General features: G+C 37.1%; 4 protein-coding genes across 4 annotated transcripts in view; 2 read left to right on the top strand and 2 right to left on the bottom strand.

The window, feature by feature from the left end:
- Window positions 1-1,063: 1,063 nt before the first annotated feature.
- LOC106343540 (probable beta-1,3-galactosyltransferase 6) lies at window positions 1,064-3,657 on the top strand. The gene is made up of 11 exons (XM_013782782.1): window positions 1,064-1,353; window positions 1,703-1,796; window positions 1,871-1,917; window positions 2,007-2,212; window positions 2,308-2,371; window positions 2,452-2,524; window positions 2,631-2,751; window positions 2,835-2,922; window positions 3,008-3,133; window positions 3,200-3,309; window positions 3,384-3,657. The coding sequence occupies exons 1-11, from the start codon at window positions 1,256-1,258 to the stop codon at window positions 3,530-3,532; spliced, it is 1,176 nt and encodes a 391-aa protein (XP_013638236.1). The 5' UTR covers window positions 1,064-1,255; the 3' UTR covers window positions 3,533-3,657.
- A 125-nt stretch (window positions 3,658-3,782) lies between these two features.
- Window positions 3,783-4,415, bottom strand: LOC106343541. The gene has a single exon (XM_013782783.1). It carries the CDS (start codon window positions 4,224-4,226, stop codon window positions 3,975-3,977), a length of 252 nt encoding a protein of 83 aa, XP_013638237.1. The 5' UTR covers window positions 4,227-4,415; the 3' UTR covers window positions 3,783-3,974.
- A 5,212-nt stretch (window positions 4,416-9,627) lies between these two features.
- Window positions 9,628-10,175, bottom strand: LOC106292818. The gene has a single exon (XM_013728473.1). The coding sequence runs from the start codon at window positions 10,047-10,049 to the stop codon at window positions 9,816-9,818; it is 234 nt and encodes a 77-aa protein (XP_013583927.1). The 5' UTR covers window positions 10,050-10,175; the 3' UTR covers window positions 9,628-9,815.
- Window positions 10,176-19,923: 9,748 nt separating this feature from the next.
- LOC106344650 overlaps window positions 19,924-21,539 on the top strand; it is a 3,395-nt gene continuing 1,779 nt past the window's right edge. The window contains exon 1 of the mRNA XM_013783981.1: window positions 19,924-20,374. Coding sequence (XP_013639435.1) covers window positions 19,924-20,374 — 451 coding nt within the window. The remainder of the gene's footprint in view (window positions 20,375-21,539) is intronic.

Raw genomic sequence — 21,539 nt, 5'->3', positions numbered from 1 at the left:
CTAGCATACTATATCCAAACATACAATCATTCAAACAATCAATTTCGATCTCAAAGATTAATTAGGGTTTGGATAAAATCGATTATGCATTAGCTTTAGGGTTTTAATCGATTTCATGCATAGCATGCATTATGCATGTATGCGGCTAAAGGTATTAGGAAAACGATTTTGATCATTAGATCAATTGGGGTTTAGGGAATCGAACTTATGATTATGAGCTTCGATTTACTCATTGGGGTTTTGATCTATTACCCTAGGGTTTCGATTAGGGTTTAAGGATTACCTTAACCTCAAGTAGGGTTGAATGGACCACCAATGAGATGAGGATCGCGAGCTGAACGTTGAGATTGATACGCGAACGAGCTGAGGTCGTCTAGAGCTGGAACGTATCGCGAGCTGTCCTTGCTGGTATCGGGAACGCAAGCTGAAGCTGAGATCGTCTGATCACGAACGGAAACAAGCTGTTATCGCGAGCGGTATCGAGTCGTCTATCGCGAGCTGGCTGAGATCGTGTCTCGGGATCGAGCTGAGACGGTCTGAGGTCGTGAGCTGGGATCATGTCACGAACGGGAACATGATGAGTATTAGGTTTAGGGTTCGTGATCGGGAGTTCTCAACGGTTAGGGTTTATCGTCGAGGGGATTATGGATTCGTCGGCTAGGTTTTGTTTAGCTTTGGGTTTAGAGTAATCGTGCTGATAACGTGTTGTGAAACTAGAGAATGAAATCTATGTTTTTATATTATTCATAAATATAAGGAGCCATTTATATAGAGAATTACACCGTCATAGAATAATGGAAATACTAAAGAAATGAAATACAAATATGGAAAGAGTGCAAATCATAATTTAATAAGGAAAAGACAAGATGCCGATTATCTCTCTTTCCTCACGATCGACTCTCTCTCTCTCCTCACGGTCGACTCTCTCTCTCTCTCTAGCATTGGGCCGGTTATGGACCGGACCGGTTATGGACATCCACGCTATGATCTATAACAAATCATTCATTTTCTGTTTTTTTTTAAGAAAAGAAATGAGACTATTGCAAAATAGGGAGTGGTGAAAAAAGAAAAGAAAAGTTGGAATCAATTACAGACATTATTGAGAGTGTTTCTATTCCGAGAGAAGAAGATGATGAGTTCAGCTGGTGTTTTCTCTCGACAACCTTAAAACCAAAGGAAGAAGCTTTCTCTCTTCTCTTCTCTTCAGAGTTCTTCATCTGAGAGAAGGAACATTTTTATTTATTTATATTAAAAAATGGGAATGGGGAGGCATCAGAAATCTGGAGTTCCAGCGAGATGGGTTCTTGTTCTCTGCATTTCTAGCTTCCTCCTCGGTGTTCTTGTCATTAACAGGTTCTTTGCTTCTCTCTCTCTCTCTCTCTCTCTCTCTCTATTTCTAATGGGTCTGGTCTTGTTTCTCTGTCAACAAGCTTTTTTAGTTCAGATTATACCGTAATGATACTTTAAGGGATTTCGTTTAGAATGTCCCTTCTACTGTGTGTTCTGTCTTCTCATTAGTGAATCTGAAACATTCTGGTGCAGAATTTTTCATAAAGCTGGTTACTCTACTGAAACATCAAACATTCTGATGCCATTCATATCTTTGATTCTTTGTCACAGTTTAGGCAATCTCAGAAGATAAAACAAACAAGCTCTATTGTTCTGTTATCTCTTACATAATTTAAAGCTTTTCTTTCTTTAGGCTTTTGGCTACTTCTGAAACCGTAGATAGCAATGGGAGAGCTTCATCTGATCAAGCTACATCACTTCATCCTCTTGTTGATTGCCAGAACAAGGCAAGTCACAATTACACAACCGAAGGTTTTTCAAACTTAGTAATCTCATTTTGGTAAATGATTATTCTGTTCAGGAAGGAGACATTCTATCTCGAGTTTCCCATACTCATGATGTTATCAAGTAAACTGCCTTTTTTTTTTGTCTGGGAGCCTGTAACATGTTTTGTGTATACAGAAACTTCAATTGATTATTATGCACTTCATGTACAGGACATTAGACAAAACAATATCGTCCCTTGAAGTAGAACTAGCTACAGCTCGAGCAGCAGCAAGATCTGATGGATCTCCAGCTGTTTCAAAAGCAGTAGCTGATCAATCAAAGGAACGGCCTCGGATGTTCTTCGTGATGGGAATCATGACTGCTTTCAGTAGCAGAAAACGAAGAGACTCCATAAGAGGAACCTGGCTCCCTAAAGGTTCAACAAGAACAAAAAAAACACCACTTCTTTCTCCTTTGCAGATGTAACATAAGTGCTTAAAAAATGTTTGCTTTGTTCATTTCCTTTTGCAGGAGATGAACTGAAAAGATTAGAGACAGAGAAAGGAATCATTATGCGATTTGTCATTGGTCACAGGTAGAGAATCTTGAAACTTATCTTTAGTTTCAAAACATTGAAATATTATTTGATTTATATCATAAACCCTTCCTTAATAGTTCTTCTCCTGGGGGAGTCTTGGACCACACCATTGAAGCAGAAGAAGAACAACACAAGGACTTCTTTCGCCTGGTAGATCCCCTCTCCCACGTGCTTATGTCTTGTTCTGTTCTGTTCTTTTTTTTTTTTTTTTTTTTTTTGCATTTGTTACTAAAAAAAAACTAAACAAATGTTGCAGAATCACATAGAAGGTTATCATGAGTTATCATCTAAAACCCAAACATACTTCTCATCTGCTGTTGCAAAATGGGATGCAGACTTCTACATCAAAGTGGATGATGATGTTCACGTTAATCTTGGTCAGTTTCCATAAACCATTCTCATGTCTTTCAAAGCATTTGTTCCAAGAAAAGCTTGATCAATCTATAGTGTTATTATTCAGGAATGCTTGGTTCTACGTTGGCTCGCCACAGATCAAAACCGCGAGTGTACATTGGCTGCATGAAGTCTGGACCTGTCCTTGCTCAAAAGTAAGCAACAAAGTCTGTCACAAGCTCTCGTGTTTTATTTTTACACAGATCATTGACTCTTTTCTCTGGATTTTCGTGTGTGCAGAGGAGTCAAGTACCATGAGCCGGAATACTGGAAGTTTGGTGAAGAAGGAAACAAATACTTCAGACATGCCACTGGACAAATCTACGCCGTCTCCAAAGATTTAGCAACTTATATCTCAGTAAACAGGTGAGTTCTTCACAATGATCTTTCTCAAACCCCACTAACTTGTTGACAATGTCTTATTTTTTTCAGGCAACTACTTCACAAGTACGCGAATGAAGATGTCTCTTTAGGATCATGGTTCATTGGTCTAGATGTTGAACACATCGATGACAGAAGCCTCTGCTGCGGGACACCCTTAGGTAAAAGATCTATGATCCCTATTGACTCATAGCAAAGTTTGGTTCTTCTGTGTTTAGATGAGATATGGTGGCAGATTGTGAGTGGAAGGGTCAAGCAGGAAACCCTTGCGCAGCATCCTTCGACTGGAGCTGCAGTGGAATCTGCAAATCTGTGGATAGAATGCTTGAAGTACACCAACGTTGCGGAGAAGGCCAAGGAGCAATCTGGCACACCAGTTTCTAAACTCTTTGACCAAGTTTAATGTTGTATAGCTTCAGCTTCTTATATTATGGATGATGATTAGTATAGCTTATGATCATAATGATGATGTTCATGTTTAACATTAAAGGGATCATCATCTAAAGCCTCAAGTTTTGCCTCCTTAATCAAATTCTAAATCCTAAATTTGATAATGAATGGTTCTACTTGCAAAGTTTGGTTCTTTTTGTGTTTGGATTATATTAGAGAAACACAAAAATAATTTCTTTTGTTTTTATATTATTATTATGTACATTATTCAAGAATCAGAAAACGAAACAGAAGCAATCATAAAACTGCAAAAGTGTTTGGTTATATTTTTCCAAAAAAAATTGTATTTACATTCGGAAACACAAAAAAAACAAAAAAAAAAAAAGAAGAAAACAAAGAAAGACTCAGAAAAAGATATGTAATCTTTGGGTTGGAATCAAGAACGAACAATGGTTTCGAAGAATTGAAGCCCGTCGAGCTCAAGAGCAAACCTCGGTTGCTTCACCGCCGCCAACTTTGTAGCTTTTTTGTCTTTCTTCAGCGAAGACACGGTTTGACCGCCGCCGCCGCCACCGCCGGAAGAAGCACCGCTGATTTCAGAGCGGTTGCAGATGTAAGACGCAGCGGTGACTTTCTTGCCCATCATCTCAGCGCACATGGCGTCGAAAGCACTGAACATCGAATTCATTATCTCAAGAATTAGGAGAGATTATGACAAAACTTAAGCTTTGTTTTTTTTTTTTTTTATATAAAAGAGTTTATAAAGACGCGACGAAACTCGGCCTTGTTGGATTAGGAAAGCGAAGTTGAAAATTTCCTCTCTTTTTTTTTTTGCAAGAGCGTGTCAACCCCACACGCCTCGACCTATTTTCTTAATTTGCTCTGCGTGATATATGGCAAATTTGACAAATACTACGACGGCCTTTAGAATTTTTTTAGGTTTGGACTTCTGATTGAACTTAATTTATCAAATCCAAGTACTTTTTTTTGTATGAAAAAACTAATTAATGGTCACCCTTGAATCTTACTATAGAAGGGAACATGTTTGTGCTTTATGTTAATTATTCATGTGTTTTTGGGTTAGATACACCTGGACCTGGTTCATGAAAACTATGATCTACATAGGAGTTAATGTTTGGTTCCATTTCGAAACTAATATTTAGTTGTCTTTTTGGTGTTGATTAGGTGTTCCGGTAGCCAAAAACAAAAACAGAATTAGGTCATTTGTTTGGTTTGAAGAAAAAATTTTATCTCAAAAAAATATTTGGGGCCAAAGGCAAGGTTAGCCAACTTATTTAGACCCAACCAACAAAAATATAAATTAACATGCTGGAAGACATTGACCGATCCGATATCCTGTTAATTAAAAATAGGGCTGTGTCGATAAGGTAAAACCGAACCGGACCGAATCGAAATAGACAATATGGTTTGGTTTTGGTATATACCATATAAACCGAATAGATATAATTTTATAAAAACCGTAGGATTTGGATATGGTTTGGTATATAACCGATTAAACCGAATAAACCGAATAAAACCGATTAAAAGTAGAAACATGTAAATATGTATCTATTTTATAGCAATACTTGAAAATCTATTTGTTACATAAGTTAAATTTGTGTTAATAACTATTACCATAATTTTATAGTAATAAAGAACCTTAATTTGTAAAACACTTGAACTATAATTAAATAACAATACATCGCAATTCAGACATCTTATTTTCTAAGTCTTCTTTTGATCTTTTTGCTTTATTTTAGTTTTCACTAAATTAATATAAATATTATAAATTTGATGGACAGTAATTAATGAAAAATTTTCACAACTTTTTTCTTATCTGTAAACAAACAGAGTTTCTTGTTCAATTGAAAAAGCATGACTTTAATGAACGCTAAATATGGAAGAATGAAAAAACTTTTCTTTCATGTTTCTGTTTTGTTTCATATTTTTATTTTCAAAATTTCAAGTTTTGATTTTATTTATAGATTTGATTATTTTATTTGATGGTAGAAGCATTTTTACTTTTTGTTCATTTATTTGAACATGTAATATATTTTTAATAAATGATTGTGTTGACAATATGACTCTAAAATTCATATAATATGATCTCAAACTAAATAATAATGTTTTTTGGTATAAAACCGAATAAACCGAAAACCGACGGTATATAAACCGAACCGAACCGAAGTAAATATAGATTTAAAATGGTAGTTATATTTTACTAACCGAAATACCGAAAACCAAAAAAAAGCCAAACCTAAACCGAACCGATATCCGGATTGAACACCCCTAAAAACAATTCAATACATTGACATTTTACAAAAGCTGAGTCTTACGGTTAAATTCCGTTATCAAATGAAAAACAAACATTTTGTTTTGCAAGTCTTACTTCACTATTTTGTGGTAAACATTATTAGTTGGAGAATGTAGGGTGGGAGTTCGGGTACCCATTCGGGTTCGGTTCGGATCTATTCGGGTTTTAGGTTTTCGGGATCAAAGATTTCAGTCTCATTTGGATATTTCTAAATTTCGGTTCGGGTTCGGTTCAAATCTTTGCAGGTTCGGTTTGGGTTCGGATAACCCATTTAAATTATCTTTAAAATTTTAAAATTCATTATATATTTTAAATTACTCAAAATCTATAAACAAAATAATATATTACATATAAATTTGAATAAAATATGTTAAAATACTTTTTCGGATCAGTTTCGGTACTACTTTTTGGGATCGGATTCGGTTATTTTTTTAGATTCGGTTTTTTTCCCAACCCTAGGAGAATATAGTTTGACCAATAACGCTCTTTTTGAATGCTCACCAGTTTATAACTATTTCCAATTTTCCATTCCAACTTGATTTCCCTCCAGAGACCGGAGTCAGGAATCGTGTTGACCAAAATTTATTACCTTTTTGGTGAATAACTAACTGCACCTTTATCGCGGAACCTAAATTGGGTTTCTGCATCAATTAAAAAAGCGGTCCCCAAAATTTCCAGTTATGGATCGTTCTTGGCCAGTTTGTTACACTATTTTGCGGGCTCCACGACACGTGGCGGTACGCGATTGGTTCCGTTTTAATTTTTGTTTAAATCAGATAAAACCAATAAAAAAAAATTAGAATAATCATGCTCTAATATAGGGTTTCCTTATGGACACGAGGAGATGTTTTAGTTACGAACAAAACTTAGGTTCACCGCCAATTAACCTCACCTTCTAGGACCAATCAAAATACCACATAGATAATTAATTTAAAAATAACTAAAAAAAAATGCCATGACTCCGCTAGCTAAACCGTAAACCGTTAATCTTTAATTTTAAACCCTAAACCTTAAATCCTAAACCTAAATCCTAAACCCAAATCCTAGACCTTAAACCCATATTGTATATCCTAGACCCAAACTGTATACCGTAAACCCAAACCATAAACCCAAACCATATACCCTAAACCTAAATCCTAGACCTTAAACCCGAACCTTATAGCGTCTAGGTTTAGGGTTTGGGTTTAGGGTTTACGGTTTGGGTTTTAAGTCTAAGATTTGGGTTTAGGGTATACGATTTGGGTTTAGGGTCTAGGATTTGGTTTAGGGTATAGGGTTTGGATTTAAAGTTTACGGTTTGGGTTTAGAGTTTAGGATTTGAGTTTAGAGTATACAGTTTGGGTTTAGGATCTAGGATTTGAGTTTAGGGTATAGGGTTTGGGTTTAAGATTTACGGTTTAGGGTTAAGAATTTATGATTTCAGGTTTACGGTTTAGCTGGCGGCGTTAGCGTTGTTAAAATTAGCATTATTATTTTTTAGTTATTTTAAAATAATTTAATATTTTTTAATTAATTATCTATGTGGTACTTTGATTGGTCCTAGAAAGAGAGGTGAATTTAAATGTTCAAAGTAAGATTTGAGTTTAGGGTATACAGTTTGTGTTTAGGGTCTAGGATTTGGTTTATGGTATAGGGTTTGGGTTTAGGGTTCACGGTTTGGGTTTAGGGTCTAGGATTTGGGTTTGGAGTATACGATATGGGTATAGGGTCTAGGATTTGGGTTTAGGGTATAAGGTCTAGGATTTGGGCTTAAGATTTACGGTTTAGGGTTAAGAATTTAAGATTTCAGGTTTACGATTTACCTGGCGGCGTCTTGTTAAAATTAGCATTATTATTTTTTAGTTATTTTAAAATAAATTTAAAATTTTTTAATAAATAATCTACGTGTCACTTTGATTGGTCATAGAATGTGAGGTGAATTTAAAGGTTCATCTCTCTTTGTAGGACCAATCAAAGTTCCACATAGATAATTAATTAAAAATATTAAATTTATTTAAAAATAACTAAAAAAAATAACGTCATGACGCCGCTAACTAAACCGTAAACCCTAAATCTTAAATTCTAAACCTTGAACCTTAAATCCTAAACCTAAACCCTAAGATTTGAGTTTAGGGTATACGATTTGGGTTTAGAGTCTATGATTTGGTTTAGGGTATAGGGTTTGGAGTTTAGGTTTAGGGTTTGGGTTTAGAGTCTAGGATTTGGGTTTATGATATAGGAATTGGGTTTAAGATTTACGGTTTAAGGTTAAGAATTTAAGATTTCAGGTTTACGGTTTAGCTGGCAGCGTCAGCGTTATTAAAATTAGCATTATTTTTTTTTTGTTATTTTAAAATAAATTTAATATTTTTTAATTAATAATGTACGTGACATTTTGATTGGTCAGAAGAACCGAATTTAAAAGTTTTTCATATGGGGTGGACATAACTTTTGTTCTTACCTTACTATTGGTGGAAAGTGGAAACGTCTTTAGATTATGTGTACATACAAATCTTCACTAAATACGGATGCTAATATAGCTAGTTAGCAAGCACTAATGGAAATCAACAGCCTGTGAACCTCGCAACAATGGTTTAGTAACCTCGTGGATAGGATAACTGATTTTATAGTGCACACCCAGGATTGGTCCTGGGCAAAGCCGAATGAAACGTTCGTCTAGGGTTCCCAAATTTTTTGAAAAAATTTACATATACATAGACTCCCAAATTTTTTAAAAAAACCCCCAAATTTTTTAAATTTTTTTTCAATGAAATCTTTACAAAAATTGCCTAAGACCTCCAAAATCTCAAAACCGGCCCTGTCCACACCACTCCCAATTCTATGTGATTAGTGACGCGAGAGCTTAGACAGCCTCAAATGTTTATAGAATTCATTGACTTTTAATCGCAGTTCAATGAAAAGTATTTCTTGGAATACTATTATTGACTTTTGGAAAGTTCTGTTTCTGTAGTAGAGCTAACCGAGTCAAACATAAACAGTCATATAAACCAGTACTTGGTCAAATTTCAACTACAAAAGTTGATGAATAGATCTGTTTCTTTAGCTAGCTAGATACATGTTTGTAAGACATCGTTAGGAATGGTATATGTGTATTGTGAACTTTTCTCGATGGTTGTTTTAATATATAAACGGATATTGTTGGAATAGCTTCATGGTTTATTTTTAACATATATTCATGTTCAATACCGCATACGCCAACCCCTCGGCAAGGCTGAACTTTATTTGTGCGACTAATAACACTTTTGCGTGTTGCAGTTCTATTAAACAAAATTAATTTTTTGTATCTATATATGCACAAATATCCAATATCGTTATGTTGAATCTATCGTGTTCTTTATCCGGACTACGTAATGTTAAATTAGGCAAGGGAATAGAAAACACATTCTAAACTAGGGAAGGGAATAGAGAACACATCCTAAACCATACACTTGGAATGCAAGGGAATAGTTATCAACTTATCATTTTTGTTCCATTTGCTTAGATGCCAATTTATTAAATTATTTTATATAAAAATTAATTAACCATGAAACTACACTTTATCAAGTAGGGTACACCTAATCTCGCTTTTGGTTTTGTTTCAATCCGTATGTAACATGTTCTTTAGTTCTGTTTAATCTAATGTTTTAGTTGTTTTATTTTTTTGAAACAATCTAATGTTTTAATTTGGATTCGATTTTAAGAATACGACTAATCTGATTATGTATTTCCAGGAATCTAAAGTTCGAGGCTATGAGCAAACTCAAGAATACCAATACTGAAATTTGTTATGTTCTGGTTCGACTTTAACTAAATTGATAAGAAATATATAAAATAAATTATACATAATCAATCGATATTACAAAATGTATTCACAAACACATGATAATATGATATAATGAATAAATCCAATTAAAATAACAATCTCAGAAAATTTGTTTCTTGATCTCGAGGTCAAGCTACAAGACGGACCAATACGAATCAAAATCAAGAACGGACTATTGTCTCGAAGCAGTGGAGACCGTCGAGCTCCAGAGCAAACCTCGGAGTCTTCTGCACCAAACTTATCTTATTGCTTGCGTTTTCCTCCTTCTGCGTTTGCTTTTGCAGTACGGCAGGTTTGGGGGTGGCGGTGGAGGTAGCGTTAAGCGAAGAAACCATAAGGTTCTTTCCCATAAGCTCTACGAAGAGGGCGTCGAAGGCACTGAACATCGAGTTCATGATGAAAAGTAAAGATAATAAACAAGACCAAGAGACTTTGAAGTTGCCGGAGAGAGAGAGAGAGAGATTTTTCAAATTAAGAAATGTGTTTGTTAGGTTATTATGATTTACAATGACGAATAGAGTTTATTTATATACAGAGAGAGTCAGAGAGACCGTGTTGAATGGAAAGAGTGAAGAATTTGGGTGGCTTTCCCCAACAATTTATTTCCAAGTTGCTTCTTGGACGCGTGAGAAGCCACCCCCTGCGCGTTACGTAACAAATTGCAAAAAAAACATACAAGTCATGTCACCATGTCAGATTCTCACATGATACAGTCAGTCACTCGCAAGTAATCCACTTTCGTTTTCCGTATTTAAAGGGTAACATAAAGGTAATTTAACGCACATATCTCATAGAAATTCTCAAAAAATAATTAATATATGATATTTCATTATGAAAATTAGTTTATAATTTTGAATTTATAAATTATTATACTGTTACTTGTACTTATGTTATTTTGAATTTCTTTATAAGATAACATGGATGTAAACGCTTTTACAAATATTACCAGAAACGAAAAAGTTTAATTATAATCACCGAAAGAATAAAGGTTGTAAGCGTGCATTATTGAGAAAACAGGATTTGTATAAGTCATAAGTGTATTCGTTTCTTTACGTGCAACTAGCAGGATTTGTATAAGTGATAAGTGTATTCGTTTCTTTACGTGCAATCTAGTTGAAGAAAGTTTCAATTATCCGAAAGAATCCTTTTGATTGATAAATTTTGAGAAAGGGTGTGGCGTAGGTTACACGCGCTGAAGAGAAGATGGAGCACGAATCAGCCTAATCTGGTCCAAGTTGGGGTTGAAACTTGAAACTTGAAACTTGAAACTTGAATGTGGATAGACATTGGAAGGCCGTTATTGAATCTTAAATAGTTTGCGTTGTGGGTCCCCCCATTCACATGGCTTTTTCCTTCTCGTGTTTAGGCATGTCGTAACACTCGAAATTGCGTTTCCACCACCTCGAAACCAAAATAAATACGTTAAAAACTTTATTAGTTTATACACATATTTGTTGCAAATAAAAAAGGGTTTATAAAGTGAATATGCGGCTTATTGGACCGATGACAAGTCGCTTGTTTTTTTTTATAATATTCACTGTTCCGAAGAGAACAAGCCCACAAAAGGTACAAGGCCATCTGCATCGGTAAAGCCCACCAAAGGTATAAAGCCATCTGCATTGGTAAAGCTCTTAATGAGCTTCTGAAAAATTAAACCAATTAAAATAAATGGAAAATTAGACAAAATAGACACTCAAAATAATAAACTGAATGTTAAAGAAGTAAAAAAATAAAATATGAAAACTATTGGAAATATAAACATGACACTATATATGCTTTAATTTTTTTTTTTTTAAAAAGAAATCATATTTTATTTTATCTTCTAACTACAGTTAGAAAACTCATTCTAGTAATCTACTTAGTCTAGAAATCGGATACTAAGTTTTATAGATAGATATATCCATGGTATATAGCGTAAACTAACATTTCTTATATATTCTAACGAAACTATAATCCGTTACGTTATAATCAAGAAAGTTGTCTTCAGTCTACCTACAGCTTGATAACGACATATAGCCACAACGCAATGATATACTTTATCTATATTATTTGTCATAACCTTTTCTGCATTTTACCTTATGTGATGCGTAAGGAAGAATATGTTTTTCACCTACTCTACTGTGTTCTGCGTAAGGTAAAATACATATTTTAGGCAAATCCGAAAAATATGGAAATTTCCATATTCGGTTAAAGATGTTTCCTAAATCTAAACTAAATCTACCATAAATCTCTCATAAAATATTTTCTCTCACGTTTTTTTGGCTCCTCCCATGATCCTTCCCTGATCTTTTTCTCTTTCGTTCTTTGTGTTTCTCTCTTCTTCATCGACATAATCATCTCTTCTCTCTATCAATACAACATGGTTCTAATCTATGTTAAATCTGGTGAATGGATGTATAGTTGCAATGACGAGTGGAGTTTCGTGGTAGACAAAGAAAGGCGTAGTTGAATGGTTAAAATGTTTCTTGGTATGTTGTATCAAAAACTTCAATAATAGCAAATATCTTTCAATAAACTGAATCATGTCAATACATTGATGAAAAAGAAATCACACAATATTTTGAAATTTTATAGATTAGCTACTAAAATAAATCACACAGTACATTGAGCTTCAATTCTAAAGTTTTGATTTCAAGGAATTTTTCTGATTTTACAAACATAGAACCATACTCTTATTGTATTTAGAAGAAAGTGGTTACACAGACCTGAGACTTGAGAGCTTCATCAGCGAGAAAAGAAAGATGAATCAGCAAAAAAAAAATCACAGAGCGAAAGGAGCAAAAGGTGAAGAGCCAAAGTCTCATTCTTTCTGGATCTTGTTGCTAAGAAAGCAAAGAGACTATTTTTTAACTAAATGGTAGAACACTGGAAGAAACAAAGAATGGACGAACTCATGAGAAAAAAATCTTAAGTTTTGGGAAACAACAAAGCTTCTTCGCATCAAAAAACTGGAAAGAAATCTAATTCCTTCAACTATTCATTACGCTGAAAATAAAGTAAATGTTATAAACCAAAGTACGGTAGAAGCTCATATTCGAAGACCCATATTCTTATGTCTTTGTATTTTCTATCTCATATTGTATTAGGATTTCATACTTATATAATTCTCTATATAAAGGCTCCTTATTGTCTAATAAATATACAGGTTTTCCCTTATTTTCATAACACGTTATCAGCACGATAGCCTCTAGCCTTAAGCCCCCACGAAATATTCTTCAACTCAGCCGAAAATCATCAAATCCTAAACACAAAGGAATCTGCCTCGGAACTTCAAAGAGGCCGTTCTCTCAAACCTTGAGGACCCAGAAAACGATCAAGATATCAAATCGAAGCCCTCGCCTAGACGAATCCGTCAGTGCAAACCGCTTGTCGATCTGACCACCGACGCGCCCTCACGCACAGATACAGTGCGCGCCAATTTGATTTGGAAACCAAATCTGATTCCAACAAGGATTTTCTAGCCGAACTCAACTCCTGTGCAAGATAAGTTTATCATACCTTAATTGATTCATGTTATCTTGTTGGAGTTCATGTTATCTTGTTGGCGTTCATGTTATATAATGCTCCTCGTGTTGTTTCATGAGTCGAAGGAATTAAAATCTAATATCAACAAAGAGTTCAAGCCGAGAGGAGTAGCTGCCCGTGCGATCAATTTTTTTTTCCATTCAGATCAAAAGGAGTTCAGAGGCGTTCCTGATCCGTCTCAGCTCAGCCTACAGACGATCTCAGTCCGATCCTAGCTCAGACGAACTCAGCCTGAGCTCGCATCCCGGACAGCTCGCGTTCCCGACAGCAAGCATCCCGTTCGCGACAACTCCAGCTCACGACCTCAGCCTCAATCCGTTCGCGATCCGATAGCAGTCAGCTCGCGTCCCGTTCGTGTTCCAGTTTGCGGTTCATCCCTTTGGTGGTCCGTTCAACAAACATCTACGGTTAAAGGTAATTCGAAACCTAAGAACCCATAATCGAATATGGATTGTTTGACAAAGAATTAAAACCATAAAACCCTAATCTTTTATGAATAAAAAACCATAGGGTAATAGATCAAAACCCCAAAGAGTAAATCGAAGCTCAAAAGTTCGATACCCCAAACCCTAATCGAGATTGATCACTTGATCAATTAAAATCGAAATCTTTAATGGTTTTGAATATCAAATCGAATCTCATTGATCTAAGATCAAGCTTGAAAATCTAAAACCCTAAAACACATTCGATTTTTGCATAAACCCTAATTCGAAATCTGATTGATTGATTAAAACTAATTGAATGTTGATTGAGATTGAATTTGATCATATTGAAATCGAAATTACTAGCTTTGATAGATTGAAATCCAAAACCCTAATTTTGTAATCGAAATTTGAATTTGATCACATAGAACTGTTGCTAGTATTGATTCATAACTAAAATTGATTAATTGATTGAATGATTCAAGATTGAAACCCTAATTGAAACCGCCTGTTAGGATAAGTGTTTCCATATAACCTAGTCTTGATTGTTTGATATCGAATACTTGAATCTGAAAATGTATAATCTGGTTGAAACTGAAACTACATGCTAGGTTAATTGTTTTAGACTTGATCATACCTTGTGGCCGTGCGGCTTGTTGCATCATTCATACATAACCTAATTTGATCATATTGATTGATTGCAATTACACTTAGAATCTTATGCTAGGACTAGGATGGTAATGAATTGATTGGCTTGATCTTTGACTTGGCCGAGAGATTTGTTTGTGCATTACTGTATTGATTGCATCATGCATATTTCGTATGAACTGATAGAAACCACCTAATCACATGCTAGGATTATTAAAACTTGATTGTATGATCTGTTTGTTAATATAAATTGCATGTTTTAGGTTTGCAAATCATATGCTAAACATTGAAATCAAAATCGTATGCTAGACATAGAAAATTAAATCGCATGTTTAGGTTTAAAATCTGATTTTGTTAATCACATGATAGGATTGATAAAACCTAATTGTTTGATCTGATCTCTAATAGAAATTACATGTTTTAATATTAGAAATCGAAACATAAACATTAAAACTAAAATTGCATGCTAAAACCTAGAACCCCTAAGTTATTAGGGTTTTTGTCTTGACCGATTTTATGCTTGTATAACTTGATATTTTTCATGCATAAATACATGTTTGGGGTTGCATAATTAGACTAAGAATAATTACATGTTCTTGTGTCTAAATCCTATTAGAATTAGGATTTGAAATTTAACCTAAAATCTGATCGCATGTTTATTGGAATTTCCTGAAAAATTTAAAACTTAATAAATTTAAATTATAATTCCAGAATTTGATCATATGAAACCTAGGGATAAAATATCATGATGATGATTTTTCTTCACTGAAAGACATCCCAAAAAATGACTATTCTAAAATACGAAATCATAAAAAACATGAACGAATGTGTTTTTTTCTCTGGCGTGTTTCCCAATGACCGGTCACCTACCTCCCAAACATTAACCCACCACTGTATCCAACTACCTTCCACCGTAAAAAGTAGATCTCCTCCGTCTGAAAGCAATCTCCGATGACCTAAATTAAATAGATCAAAAATCCCTTCGGTCAACTGGTAGATCTCACCATGGTTAGTACTCCTCTGTGGTCTCTGCTCCGAGGAATCCCCTCCTCCTCAACACTCACAGGAAAGTATTCTCTAGCCAGCGGCGCTTCGGGATCTGGGTTGAAGTAAGGAACGTGGAGCTCTGAAACTACTCTTTTACTACAGAGTAGTGAAAAGTTTACCTCTTTGTGAGGAAGTTTTCGATTAATTTCTCGAAGTACACTTGGAAAGCTGCAGAACATAGAACGCTTCCAACAGCTCAAGTAACATGGCACATCGATATTCTAGAGAAGAAAAAGGAAAATGGACTGCAGGTGGCTCAAGGCCAGGTCGCCGGTTACCGGAACGTAGCTCTTTGGATCGAAGTCGGTTGGAACGACAACACTCGGATCGCAGTCAAACGGAACGCAGGCAAATGGAACGCAGTCAAACGGAACGCAGGCAACCAGAACGATGTCTCCCAATACAAATTCCAAACAGCGACAACTCAAGCCTAATAGAGGATAACAAACTTACCCTGATTGGGAGGGTCACAAACCCAGCTGTTCAAAAGACTCAATGGGTTGTAGAATGGCTTCTCCAGTACTGGAATGTGGAGGGTCAACTCACGGGAAGAGAGCTGGGGCCAGAGCTCTTTCAAATCCTCTTCAGCTCGGAGGAATCACTTCAAGCGGTTCTCAGGAAAGGCCCCTATCACTACAAGCGCTGGATGATCCTTTTTCAAAGATGGGAACCGATAGTCTCAAACTCCTTTCCGAGGAAGATAACTTTCTGGATCAGGTTCCATGGACTACCGCTACACTACTGGAACATAGACACTTTAAAGGCCATTGGAAAGGAGCTGGGCCCAGTTCTGGATAAAGATGTTGACCATGGAAGAATTTGAATTCTAATTGATGGCCTCCAAAAGCTAAAGATGAGACTCCCAATCCAGCTACCATCTCGAGAAGTAATATGGGTAGAATTGGAGTATGAAAAACTTGAGAAACATTGCTTCCTCTGCTACTCTCTATGCCATGAGAAAGATACTTGCCCTTTGAATAGGGATACTTCTCCAAACAAAGCTGCTCCGCAAGGAATCAGCCAACAAAACACGTTAAGGAAACTGGAGGATAACATGCGAAAGAATGAAGCTCGTAGGCCGAGCTCTTTTAAATCAAGAGATTCTGACCTTAGTGAATACCAGAGAACCAGCCAAAGGTCAATTTACTCCAGGCTTCAAGCTCCAGAGGGTAGGAATTTACCTACAAGGGACAGAGAAAGACCCTATCACTCAAGGGAAGAAGAAAGAAGCTTCATTGGAGAACGTCTAAGTGGTAGAGAGAGAACTCAGGAAAGGGATCACTCCTCTCACCACAGTTTCCCAGCTCAGCATCACCGCTCTCCTCCTAGAACGGATTCGCGTGGAATGTCTCCAAACCACAAAAGCCAAGGAGATAGGAGAAGTCAAGCAACCTTACAAAAAACTCACAGCATTAGACCCCACCCCCTAGACCCAATAGAGAGGAGATGGTACTATCGGGGGCTCCAGATCAAGGAGAAGTGAATAGCAGGTCTAGAGATCGAGTCTCAGCGCTGGAGAGAATTGAAGAAGGTCTGGTTCAGATAGTGGAAAGACTGCCGGCGCTGGAGAGGATTGCACTATCAGTGGAAGATCCCCAAAGAGCTGTTGGGCTCTCGAGCTCTCTTCTGGCAAGGCTTCAAGATGTCGAAGTTAGATACGAAGATGAGGAGCATCTAAGCCCGCTCTTGGCTGAAGGATCAAGCATGAGACAGTTGAAATTCATCTCCCCGGGAAACCAAGGAAGCCCAAGAATCCCAGCAGCCCTTCGATTGGATCCTCTTCGGGTCAGAAGAATATGACAAATCCCCCAAAACCATCTGCTAGAAGAACTCAGCCTGTGAGATAGGCTAGTAAAAGAAAAGTCCCAACAAGTATAAAAGGCGCAACAAAAACGCGAGGAAACAGAAGCCCGCTCCAAGGGACAAGACTATCAAGACAGATGGTGCAAAGAGTAAAACCAATTGCTCGGAAGCGTCTATGTGTAGACAAAAACGAGCAGTGTCAAAATATACCTTGTAATAAGGATATAGCTACACCCTCAATGGTGAATGTTCCAGGAAATAGTAGGGGTCAGGTGGATTTTCACGATCCACCAGACCAAATTCCTTAGCTATTTTGAGTTGGAACTGTCAAGGCTTGGGAAGTGACTTGACAGGTCCAAGAATCCGAGAGCTGAAACGTGTTCAAGCACCAGACATTATGTATTTTATGGAGACAAAAAACCAAGATGCTTTTGTTATTCAAACTTTGCAGTCTCCTGAGTACTCTCATCACTTCACAATTCCACCAATAGGCCTCAGTGGAGGTCTTGCCCTCTTCTGGAAAACCGACATAAATCTTACGGTCCTAACAGCCTCACCGAACTTCATAGATACAGCGATAAGGTATCAAGGAAAGTCCTTCTTCATGACCTTCATATATGGAGCCCCCCAACAAGAAAACAGAGCAGCGTTTTGGGCAACAATCTCGGAACTAGGGCAAGACAGAGATTCGGCTTGGGCCCTTACTGGAGACTTTAACGACATATTGGATAATTCAGAAAAAGAAGGAGGCCCAACAAGGTGTGAAGGTTCTTTTATCCCTTTCCACAGCTTCCTTTCTATCAATGGACTTTGGGATGTAAAGCATACTGGAAACCAGTTATCATGGCGAGGGAAACGACACACCCATGACATCAAATCAAGGCTGGACAGGACCCTAGCAAATTTAGAATGGATGGATCTGTTTCCCTCTGGGAGATGTAGCTACCTCAGGTTTGAGGGTTCAGATCACCGTCCACTCCTGACATACCTCGACACAAACCAGATCAAGAGAAGAAGACCCTTCTGGTACGATAGAAGACTCAGTGTGAATGAAGAAGCAATGAAGATCATTGAGGCGGCCTGGCGTAAGGAGATCACAGAAGATATTGAAGTAAAAATTTCAAGATGTAGAGCAGAGATCATCAAGTGGTCTAAGGAGCAAAAAGAAATCAGAACACATGCAATCGTTAAAAATCAATTGGAGCTAGAAGTTGAGCTAGCTGCCGCTGTTCCGGACAATACCAAAATCTCTTTGTTAAAGGAAGCTCTCAGCAAAGCTTATAAGGAGGAAGAACTTTTTTGGCGTCAGAGGAGTAGAATTTTGTGGCTGCAAGGAGGGGACTGGAACAGCGCATTCTTCCATGCCGTAACAAAAGGAAAAAAGGCCATAAATCGCATAACAACGATCGAGAATGAAGAAGGTCTCCCGGTCTATGAAGAAGCTGATGTGGGCAAGGTGTTTGCTGACTTCTATCAGAAACTGTTCGCCTCAAATGAGAACGTTGACTATATGACAGTGGAGGAAACCATCACTGAATGTATCACAATGGAGATGAACGAGGAGCTGTGTAAAATACCTGATGTAGAAGAAGTAAGAGCAGCGGTCTTTGCCATACATTCAGACAAAGCGCCTGGGGTAGATGGGTTCTCTGCAGGGTTTTACCAGACTTTCTGGAATTTGATGGGAGCAGATATCTACCGCGAAATTCGGTTGGTTTTCACTTCAGGTTCCTTGAACCCACGGCTCAACGAGACACATGTCTGTCTAATCCCCAAGATCACAGCCCCAAAGACTGCAGCGGAGTATCGTCCGATCGCGTTGTGTAACGTACGTTACAAGATGATTGCAAAGATTCTGACTTGTCGGCTCCAGAAACTACTGCCAGACCTGATCTCTCAGCACCAAACAGTGTTCGTTCCGGGCAGAGCCATTGGTGATAATGTTTTAATCACCCATGAGAACTTACACTATCTTAAAACCTCAGGAGCCATCAAAAGATGTTCAATGGTCATCAAAACAAATATGAGCAAGGCGTACGACCGTATAGAGTGGGGATTCTTGGAAAAGGTGATGAAGAAGATGGGCTTTAGGGACATTTGGATTACCTAGATAATGGAGTGTGTTAATACGGTATCATACTCCTTTCTTATAAACGGTGCTCCCTAAGGAAAGGTCGTTCCAACTCGTGGACTAAGACAAGGGGATCCGCTCTCCCCCTACCTCTTCATACTCTGTACCGAGGTCTTGTCGGGTCTGTGCAAGAATGCCCAAGCTAGCGACAGGCTAAAAGGTCTGCAGGTATCGTGCAAAAGTCCGTTTGTGAATCATCTTCTATTCGCAGATGACACGATGTTTTTCTGCAAAACCAATACAATAAACTGTGAGGCGCTGTGTGACATTCTCCGTCGGTACAAACTCAGCTCAGGACAATTCATAAATCTGAGCAAATCAACAGTCACTTTCTCATCCAAAACTCCGAGTATAATCAAATCTAGAGTTCAAGCTTCTTTGGGCATCAACTTAGAAGGAGGAATGTGGAAGTATTTGGGTTTGCCCGAAACTTTTGGTAGACGAAAAAGAGATGTCTTCACGGGTATGGTGGACAAAATCAGACAAAGATCACAGTCTTGGACGACTCGATTCCTTTCAGGCGCAGGGAAGCATGTCATGATGTAGTTGGTGCTAATCTCTCTTCCCACATACTCCATGTCAAGCTTTAAGATCCCAGTATTGCTCTGTAAGAGAATACAATCTATTCTCACACGCTTTTGGTAAGACAGTGCACCGGATAAGAGGAAAATAGCGTGGGTTGTTTGGGATATTATGGCTCAGCCAAAGCACTTGGGAGGACTAGGCTTCAAAAATATAGAAGATTACAATGATATCCTCTTGGCGAAGCTAAGCTGGCGGATTCTCTCCAAACCTGAGTCTCTTCTTGCAAGGGTATTAAAAGGAAAATACTTCCCTGACTCCTCCATTATGGAAAGCTATGAAAAATCAGGTTCCTCCCATGGGTGGACAAACATAATGGCTGGAAAAGCAGTTTTAGACAAAGGCGTTGGATACTTAGTGGGGAATGGAAACGTTATCAGAGTTTGGTCAGACCCTTGGCTCTCCACGATAAAACCATTTGTGCCTATTGGACCTCCAACCTTTGCTAATCAAAATCTGCTGGTAAAGGACCTTCTGGATCAATGCTCCAATGATTGGGATTTGGAGAAAATTCGACTACATTTACCTCACTATGAGGAAGATATCAGACTACTCATCCCAGGTTCCTCAAAACCTAAGGATCGACAAGTTTGGCTACCTGATTCTTCAGGAGAGTACTCTTCAAAATCAGGGTATAAGAAAATATTTGCTGAAAAGAATGCAATAATTCATGGTCCTTTTGATTGGATGAAATGTGTTAGGAAGCTGCATATTCCCCCAAAAATTCGCCACTTTCTATGGAGGTTGTTAAACAATGCGCTACCAGTGGGTAGGGATGTCAAGTTGGACGGCCCACACCCAAATGGGTGTGTACAGTTGGGCCATTTAACACCCATATCCAAAAACACCCGCACCCATTTAATACCCATACCCAAAAACACCCACATCCAAGTTAGCCCATACCCATTGGAAATAACCCAAGACCACCCATTATTATTCTTTTTTAACAATTAGCTCAATTTTGTTCATAACCAATTATTGTAAACTCAATTTACAAACTTATATACTTATAGAAAATAAAAATTATAGAAAATTTGTATAAACTCAATCTAAACTCAATTTTAATGTCATTGAAAATTTCTGAATACAAATGTGATGTAAATTAAATTCAATAGACTTCAGTTTTTCATAACTCTCTGTTTTATGTAAAAAAAAAGTTATAACTCTGATATCATGATTCACTTTGCTCCAGCTTCCAGCTTCTTTACTTGTCTTCAGCCTGCAAGAAGGAAAAAAGATAGCAACTTGGAGATTTTTCCATAATTTTTTTTTAAAAAATTTGAGGGTTTTATGCCAATGTTTCACTTTGATTATGCTCAGGACCATCTCTGATCTGATAGTAAGTTTTTTGGAATTAGAAAACATAATCACTTAAAATGAATAACAAATAGTGGCCTATATATGGTAATCAAAACGACTGGTTACAAGGTGATTTCCCACACCTATACATACTTTATAGATTTGGAATACAAAGTCTGAAGTGGAGCAAGCAATAGTCCTCATTTTTATCAAAATGTTACCCGCACAGGCTTTTGAAATTTTTATCAAAATTTTTATCAAAATTCTCGAATTATTTCCCATTCCACTTCCTGATTCATTTCCCAAAATATCCCACACACAAGCAAATACATATTAAATCTACCAGAGAACATGACAAAGATCACCAAAGCTTGATTCTTCTCTGAGTTTTGTTCCTAAAGCTAGTAGATACCTCTCAAAGATTAAGG

The sequence above is a fragment of the Brassica oleracea genome, chromosome C5 (genome assembly GCF_000695525.1).
Source record: "Brassica oleracea var. oleracea cultivar TO1000 chromosome C5, BOL, whole genome shotgun sequence".
Taxonomy (NCBI): domain Eukaryota; kingdom Viridiplantae; phylum Streptophyta; class Magnoliopsida; order Brassicales; family Brassicaceae; genus Brassica; species Brassica oleracea.
The sequence above is the reverse complement of the archived record's forward strand: the minus strand, read 5'-3'. Positions and strand labels throughout refer to the sequence as shown.